The sequence below is a fragment of the Halyomorpha halys genome, unplaced genomic scaffold, assembly GCF_000696795.3.
Source record: "Halyomorpha halys isolate HHAL.00 unplaced genomic scaffold, Hhal_1.1 Scaffold1004.1, whole genome shotgun sequence".
Taxonomy (NCBI): domain Eukaryota; kingdom Metazoa; phylum Arthropoda; class Insecta; order Hemiptera; family Pentatomidae; genus Halyomorpha; species Halyomorpha halys.
Window position 1 is genome coordinate 149,294 of NW_027107054.1, and position 9,630 is coordinate 158,923.

General features: G+C 36.6%; 1 protein-coding gene across 1 annotated transcript in view; it reads right to left on the minus strand.

Annotated features, from left to right (window-relative positions):
• LOC106687741 (opioid-binding protein/cell adhesion molecule homolog) overlaps nt 1-9,630 on the minus strand; it is a gene marked incomplete at its 5' end in the record, with an annotated part of 72,117 nt that overhangs the window by 8,979 nt on the left and 53,508 nt on the right. The window contains 2 exon segments of the mRNA XM_014431778.3: nt 682-729; nt 1,039-1,249. Coding sequence (XP_014287264.3) covers nt 682-729; nt 1,039-1,249 — 259 coding nt within the window.

Here is a 9,630-nt window from a genome sequence, read left to right on the forward strand (position 1 = left end):
GGGGATCAGCTGATCGAATGTATATAACAGATATACCGAATACAATAAAGCCAGTATGTTACAGCAGTTCAAGCGTGTTAGATCTTATTCCTTCTTCTCTTTTTTGACATTTATATATATATATATATATATACTATACCATTTTCTAATTTTGTGTTACATTTCTTGATTAACTAATTACTAACTTTCCAGTAAACAGTAAGTTTATAATATTCAGATTGTTATTTTTCAATAAATATATTTTTAGTGGAGTTCTATCAAAATCGACATTTTTTTAAAATATGTTTTAATAAAGTTCATGGCAGAAGAATAGATGAGTCATAACATTATACTAACAAATACAAATTTAAATATAAATTATAATAATATTAACAATAATGGTACAGTTATTGTTTAAACTTTGTATATTTATGGAGTACTATTAATGATTTTTTATACCCTTATACTTAGTCTATCCTATAAATTTTATTCACAATGCCATTGTTATTGGATATACATTATCATCATACTGATAATGAGGCAGTAAATGGAAAAAAGAAAAATGATTTTAAATAATTCTGATCAATTGAGTCTCATTTTGATTGAATTAAAATAAAAAGGTATTTTTAAATTACTATAATAAATATATTTTAAAATATTTTTGCGCAACATTTTAATAAAGTTTAACCGAATATACTTTACCTTGTGAATTGTATGCAGGTTCTGGTGTAAGGTCCAATGTTATGCCATCTGTAAAAACAAAAGTTGAAATCTCTATTCAATAAATCTAAAATATAATATAAATTGTCTTTCACCATCAAGTCTTCTTCATTATTACAGAATAATTATAAATCAATATAATATGATAAGTATAATGTGGAATAATAAAAGGAAGATCGTCAGGGTGAAGGCAAAGAAAAACTCCAATAGTCATAAATCTATTTGAATTTTTCTTTGACCGCATCCAGATCATATTCCTTTTATTATTGCACACGGTCCATCATTAATTTTCTAGAACAGTAAATAGCTTTTCGTTAATTATAAAAAAAGAATACTAACCCATCCCTTTAGTTTTGAATTTAAATGCGTCTGTAATGCTGCTCCAACCAAATCGGTTTTTAGCCTGAGCTCTGGCCTCATATTCTGTCTTTGGTTCAAGTTTTCTGATAAGGAAGTGACCTTCATGGATTTGTGGCTTTTCCTTCCCATCACCAGGTACAATAACTTCTGTCCATTCCTTGTGTGCCAATGAAGTTGACCATTGGTTATACTGGAAATAGAAAGAATATAAATGTAATTTAATATATTTCTGTGATTTTATTTACGTTTCGCAACTTTAATACAATGAATGTAAATACAGGGTATTTGGTACACCATTAAACATTTTTTACCTAGGCCATTATTTATACAATATATACAATATATTTATTAACATTTGATTTATAAATCTTGGAATACTTAATCTAAATAATTTTGTTACAGCATTCGGTTTTGAGAACTTGAGGTACTAATTGTTATGACTAGGGATAGGATTTTTATGTTTTCACATATTTTTACCTGACCATGATATCTGCGATTCCTTACTAACTAAAGATGTTTCAAGACATTTCTGGCCAAAAGAAGCCATTTTTATTTTACATATTTTTAAATATTTGGCCTTATCTTTACATATTTTGTAGTAAATCGCAGAATTTCTGAAATATTTGTTATTTTTAACATATTTTTAGGTATTCTGTCCTGGATCACACATTTCCTTAAATTATTTGTTCAATTTTAAATACATTTTTCGCAGCAACTACATACAATTCAAGAGAACGCAAGATACTTAAAGGTGAAATTTATCATTTATCATAAATAGAGCGTAAAAATTCTATGTCTTCATCTTTGAACACAAATTAAATGCAGCGGCAATAATAAATTTTCACACAGAATTACATCGAGAATTCCTCAGAATCAATTAAAAAGAGCAAGGGTCTTATTCCTGTGGCATTTTTTTAGAATTTGTTTGTATACTCTTCAATCCATTCTTTCTTTCCTCCTTAGATTCCACAGGTACCAATACTGTGCATTTAGATTTGTGCCGAGCATTTGTCAGGGCAGACATTCCTTTCTACAAAATTAGCAATCCCGACTTATAAACCTTTCTTGAGAAATACACATGCCGAGTAATGCCAAATGAAAGCACTTTAAGAAAAAATTATTTGAAAATTATATACGAGGAGACTTTAACGAAAATTCGGAAAGCAATTTCGGATGGGCCCATTTGGATTTCAGTGGACGAGACTACGGATATGGAAGGGCGTTATATCGCAAACATAATGATTGGCAGACTAAGTGTTGAGGCACCTTCAAAATCCTATTTGCTGAATTGTGAAATCCTCAAAAAATGTAACCATGAAACGATTGCAAGATTTGTCAACCAATCTATGACTGTTCTTTGGCCTATGGGCATCACTCATGGTAAAGTGTTGTTGTTTTTGTCAGACGCGGCACCTTACATGAACAAAGCTGGTAATGCCCTTAAAGTTCTTTGCTATTTGACCTGTCTGGCAAACGCATTTCATGTCCGAATGTAGACAAGCTTGTGTCCACAGTAAAAAAAAGTTTTGAAGGCTCTCCCAGTCGTATAACTATTTTTAAAGAAACACATCCTGACTTAGCTTTACCACCGGAACACGTGATAACACGATGAGGCACCTGGATAGATGGAGCCCAATATTATTGTTTAAATTTTGTAAAAATTAAATACATAATATCAAAACATAATATTGACGCCACTGCAGTAGAGAAAGCGAACAACTTGTTAACAATTAACTTAATAAAGACTGATTTGGCTCACATAAGTGCAAAGTGGTATTTTTATCTAACACAATTACAAAATTAGAAGAAAAGGACCTTCCACTGACCCAAAATTTAAAGACTGTGAACGAAGCAATAGAAAGACTGGAAAATATAGGTGGTGAAAACAGAGAAGTCATAAAGAAAAAAATTCAGGATATAAAATCATTCAGTCCATTGGAGCCATTCTCCTCGGAAGAAATGATGACACAGCCGCACAGGTTATGCATAATACCGAACTAGATGCAATGGAAATAGCTTCATTTAAGTATGCCCCTAAAACATCAATAAATGGTGAAAGATCTTTTAGCCGGTACAAGTCCATTCTGCGGTCAAACCGACGAAGATTTTTATTTGAAAATTTAAAAATGCATTTAATCTGCAATAATTTTGTAACCAACCCTACTGAATAATTGATTTCTTCTAAAGTTTTAAATATTTTTCTGAAGTTTTTTTTTCCTTTTTAATAAGGATTATTCTTTATTTAGGAAGAAATAGTATATATACAAATATATTTAGGAAGAATGAGCAATCTCTTGCTTCACTAAAGAGTTCAATGGAGGGTGTGCTTGGCGAAGGGGCAGAAGTGCGGACTTGGACGGAGGAGTCCCTTTTCGAGCTGCGAGATTTAGATGATCTCACCACCAAAGAGGAGGTTGCGGAGGCCTTAAAACCTCTCCTGGATGAAGAGTCAATGCCCATCACAGCGGTAAAGTCCATCCGGAAAGCCTATGGCGGTACGCAAACGGCGGTTATTTCACTTCCAGTTCTGCAGGCAAGGAAGATCATAGCTCATGGAAAGGTCCGAGTAGGACTGGTTGTAAGCCGAATACGAGAAAAACTCAAAGTTCTAAAGTGTTTCCGTTGCTGGGAGTACGGACACATAGCCCGGAATTGTGTTGGAAAGGATAGGACCTGCCTATGTCGAAACTGTAGTAAAGCAGGTCACAAAGCTAGTGATTGTAACCAGAAACCTCAATGCGCATTATGTGCGGGAAAAGAAGATGCCGACCACTCTAGTGGAAGTAGTAAGTGTCCAGCTTTCCGTACAGCACTGAAAACCATGACGCAAATCCAACAACATCGCAGATGAGAATACTTCAACTGAATCTGAACCATTGTGAAGCTGCACAAGATCTCCTTTACCAAACAGTACGGGAACAGCACATCGACGTCGCTATACTCTGCGAACAATATAAAAACCTAGATGGAAACTCGTGGGTATCCGATGTGAGTGGTAAAGCTGCTGTGTGGGCCTGTAATTCCCAAGCTATTCAGGAAGTGAATACTACATTGCACTCCGGCTTTCTATGGGTGAAGATCAATGACATGTACATCTTTAGCTGCTACGCCTATCCCATCATCACAATAGAAGACTTTGCGAATTTGTTGGATCGCATTGTCTTAGAGGCTAGTTGCCATAAGCCAGGTATCATAGCAGGTGATTTCAACGCATGGGCAACTGAATGGGGAAGTAGGTTAACAAATCGACGTGGTGAAGTTCACCTCGAACCTTTCGCACAAATGAGTGATATGCTCCTAATGAACACCGGAACAAACCCGACGTTCACAAGAGCAGGAGGATCATCCATCATCGGTTTGACCTTTGTGAGTGGTCGCCTGCACTTGATCGCAACTTGGAAGGTTTGTGGATTTTATGCAAACAGTGACCACCAGGCTATATTGATCACACTGGATACGCCTAAAAGAAAGAACAGTTCTCGATGGAGAACCAATAGCTGGAACACGAAAACTTTTGATAGTGTCGTGTTCACATTAATACTAGAGTAGGAGTGTGAATTGAAAGGGTCGGCCGAGGATAAGACGCGTGCACTAACCTCTTTTATATCTAGAGCTTGTGATGCAGCTATGACCCGTTCAAGGCCTAGAAAACATCATTCCTCAGTGTACTGGTGGACGGATATTATTGACGATCTTCGCCGGTGTTGCAACCAAGCAAGAAGACGTTACCAGAGAGCGAGACGTCTACCGGAGTTTTCAGTGCTTCAAGAAGAGTTCAAGAGATCTAGAAGGAACCTCCGACAAGCCATTAAAGAAAGCAAACGAAGGTGCTGGAGAGAGCATGGGGTAGACCTTACAAAATAGCGCTTAAGAAACTTTGTAAAGGCACGTTGCAGCTCCCCACGAGATAGAATGTTGTAGACAGTATTGTCAGAACACTATTCCCTGAACAGGCGAATAATACTGAATGTATAGACAATACATACATAACGGATTTTCCACAAATCACGCAGGAAGAGTTAGAGGACATTGCCTCGGACCTAAAACATGGCAAAGCATCAGGATTGGATGGAATTCCTAATGTAGCTCTGAAGGTGGCTCTCAGGAAACGGCCAGATCTTTTCATCGATCTCTTCGATTCGTGCATACGAGAAGGCTCAATTCCAAAACCTTGGAAGAGAGAGCGCCTCGTACTTATTCCAAAGAGTAAGGGAAGACTGAAAGACCCGTCAACCTATCGTCCAATTTGCTTATTGGATACCATGGGTAAAGCATTCGAGAAAATCCTTTCCCTCAGGCTACAAGAGTTCACGGAGGGAGTTAATGGCCTCTCTCGGGCTCAATTCGGATTTCGTAAAGAGCGATCCACAATAAATGCTGTTGGATTGGTAGTCGAGATGGCCCGCACAGTAACAAGGTGGAGGAGGGGTGCTAAGTGTTATGCAGCAATCATCACTCTAGACATTAAGAATGCTTTTAACACTGCAAGATGGACCTGCATAATAGATGCACTACGGACTATGGTGGTACCAGCCTATCTTATGAGAGTTCTTACAGACTACTTCAAAGATAGAGTTCTGTTTTACTTTTCAGACCTTGGCCACAGAAGATATGAGGTGACTGGTGGTGTCCCTCAGGGCTCGGTATTAGGGCCTCTTCTGTGGAACGTCATGTACGACGCAATCTTTAAATTGACATTGTCGGATGGAGCCACAGTTGTGGGATTCGCAGATGACGTTGCAGTTGTAGTGGTGGCGAAGTACTAGGAAGAAGTTACCCTCATCGCTAACAAGGCTGTTGCTACGATACGAGGTTGGCTGTCTTCGGTAGGCCTACAACTTGCAGATCACAAGACCGAGGTTCTCCTAGTAACTAGCAGGAAACAGACTGAGTCTATCACTGTCACGGTTGGCAGGCACGAAATTCGTTCCCAGTCTAGCTTAAAATACCTAGGAGTCATGATCGATGCACGCCTCCGCTTTAATCTTCACACGGAGTATATCAGCGCCAAATCTGCTAAAGTAGCATCCTTTTTGTCACGCCTTATGCCAAATGTCGGAGGTCCCAAAGAAAGTAATCGAAGGCTTCTTGCTACTGTTGTCCCCTCCATTATGTTATATGCAGCCCCGATTTGGAAACAAGCGATCGCTACCATATCATACAGGAGACAAATAGTTTCAGTGTACCGTAGAGTTAGTTTAAGGACAGTTAGCGCTTTTCGAACTGTTTCCTACGAAGCGGTGTGTGTGATAGCCCGAATGCCACCTGTGGAACTCCTAGTTGAAGAAAGAAGCAGGCACTATGGACGACGCTTGCACTTTTCCAGAGAAGAAAAGCGGAAAATAACCATCGACCAGTGGCAGTAGCGTTGGGAGGCTGCAGATTCCGGGAGGTGGACTCACAGGTTGATACCCGATGTGGGCAAGTGGTATGGTCGTCAGCATGGTGAGGTGGATTATTACATGACCCAAATGTTGACCGGACATGGATGCTTTAGACCATATCAATACCGATTCAAACGGGACAATGCAGCATAATGCCGTGCATGCCAGACTTTTGAGGAGACAGCGGAGCGCATGTTTTTTGCTTGTACTCGTATTCGATTTGCTCAGGAGAGAAGCATATTGCAGAGAGAGTGTGGAGGAGATGTCACCAGAAAATGTTGTGAGCCATATGCTGCGCTCAAACCAGCATTGGGACGCAGTGAAGAGATTCACCATAGTCGTCCTTGAGAGGTTGAGAGCGTACGAGAGGACTAGGAAGCAATGAAAACAATGCGAAGAAAATAATGAGGCGGCACACAGCCATTTCCCCCTATGAAGTAATGCCTAACGGCGGTTCCGTGGAGAGCAAGGAACAGGTGTAGGGAGGTGGTTCTAGTGGGTACCATTGACCTTTAAGTTTTTTATTTTTTTTTTAAAATACGTACTATTTGAAAATGACTAGTTATATTATTCATGGAAATGCCACAAACAAATTTTTCTCTTTAATTAATATTTCGACCTCCCCTTATCTTAATCAAAAATAAATAAATAATCTTATTAAAAATATACTTTTGAGAATTAAATTTATTTAAATATTTGTGTACCTACTACACTGGATTTGTTTAACTAAAAATGAAAGCAATGTTCGCATTAGCTCCTTACAAATAGTTATGTTATTTAAGGGCGAATTGTGTGAATGTGAAATCGGGGAAATAAAACGCGAACATCTGTAGCCATATTAGCAGCTGTTAGTGTAGTACACTGCCGGTGAAAATTATGGGTGTGCCCAGGCTTAATAAACGCTTATGGGGTAAACTGGGATGAAAAATCGCACCGTAGTGAGGCTAAATGAGGTCAATGAAGACATTCGTTCCGTTGCCGCCCCATCCGTTATAGAAGTCATCAGCAGATGTAACAGAGACCTCTGGCCCTAAGGGTCGGAATCCTTCCTGCCAGGATTATTAAGGGCGTGCTCCTGGGTAGTACACGGCTCAAGGAGATCATCAGTCAGGAGTTCCTCGCAAGAACCAGAATAGGTCAAGTAAATGAGTTTGTTGCAAGTTCTGAATCGCTTCTTGGAAAAAATCTATCGGTTCTCTTTCGGAAGAAAATCACCATTTTCTATATAAGTATGGGTTTACATTAATGATAATGTTCTTAAAAATAGATAAATATACTTATATACATAGCGTGAAACATTAGGATTTTAATGTCCTTCATATCAAAATATTACATGTTTTCATTGGAAAAAAAGTGAACTGCAAGATACACATAATGTACACAATCGAAATCATTCAATGTTTCACTCTAATCTCATGATAGGTACTGTCAACTACTTTTATGGTCGCCATTATTCTACTTTCGTTTTTTCCTTTTACATTGGTAAAAAAATGTTTCTTAGTTTCAATTAGGTTGGATGAAAGATTACATAGTACAGGTGTGTTCTGTAATTTTGTTTTTTTAAACTGTGATTATACTGATCAAATTAGGAATGTACTAAACAATATTTATGCATTTATACAGTAAAATATAAAACTTTGTTAGTATGTCTTCGAAATAATAAAGTCTAAACAATACAAGCGTGAAAAATAGGTTTTTTTGTCATTGATATTTTTATTATATCATTAATAAATCATATTTTAAAGTATTATATTTGCTGAAATTTGCAAAAATATATTGTATTTCGCACTTGACGAGAATTCAATATTTCGGAAATTTCCAATTTGTAATCAGGGGATCCAAAAAAAATATATGGTATAAAAAAAAAGTAGATTAAGTGATATTTATAAAACTTTTTTGGAGCTATTACTTATACTTCTATTCCTAAAGTAGTTGAACTAAAAAAGCACTTTATAAGGAATTAATGCTCTGAAGGGACGGCCATTAAGAATAGGGACGAAGAAAAGCAGATAGAATTGGCAGAGGGAAGAACAGTATGGACACAAAAGAATAATGGTAGAGAACAGAGGAAGAGATATGCTAGGACTCAGCCTTTGTTAAGGGACAACTCCTTCCTAAAGGGTAGAGGGAACTTGAGAAGAAATGGGCCAAACTAACTATTTATGAATTTATAATACTTTATGAAATAACTTATGAATTAAATCGTATTTTTCTGTTGGATAAACGAAATTTAAATTAATAAATTGGTCAGATGTATTAGAATTTATTAATGGATTTATGACTGTATATCATTTTTTTTTTTTACAGTCATTATGAATAATTCAAAGCGTTTCAGTAACTAAAAGCTTTGAATTTAATTATTTTTATTTGGAATGCTTCTTATTTATACACCCTTTTATGGGTGAATAGAGATGGCATTAATAATTCATACATACCACAATTAAGAGATAACATATCAATAAAAATACTAGTTGAAAGTGCCATCTGATTGACCAATGATAATCAACAACAACCGTAATGATTTATTTAGTGAACCATACAATAATTATTTATTCTTTTGGATTTTAGTGAATCTTGGGAACAAATCTCTTACATTCAAAGTTCTGAACAAATGTGAGTTCAAATTATTATATAATACATATTATTCACAATCAAATGTATACCTCATTTTCATTTTGGATTTATGAATTCGAAAATTATCAAACGACCAAACTGTTGTTTCCGTTATCGGCCCATGTTTCTTCTTCCAAAAGGACCTCTATATTGAGTGTTCCATTTTTTCCTTTTTTTTTACATTTCTTTTTGGATGAGTGATCCTTGTCTCAGGACTAGGTTTGATCGAGACTTAAAACTTTTTTCCAATCACTTAAAAATTTCTGGATTGACATAATTTCTCAATTTCATGAAAATAACTTCTGTGCAGTACAAAGTAAGAAACTACTGTTATTATGTAATGCATGGTTCTTATGACAATTGGCCAAATGTACGACTATTTTCATAACAACACGGAAACACGTGATATTTATTTTTTTTCTTTTGTTATTTATCAGACGGTTAATTATAAATGCTGTTGGATTGGTAGTCGAGATGGCCCGCACAGTAACAAGGTGGAGGAGGGGTGCTAAGTGTTATGCAGCAATCATCACTCTAGACATTAAGAATGCTTTTAACACTGCAAGATGGACCT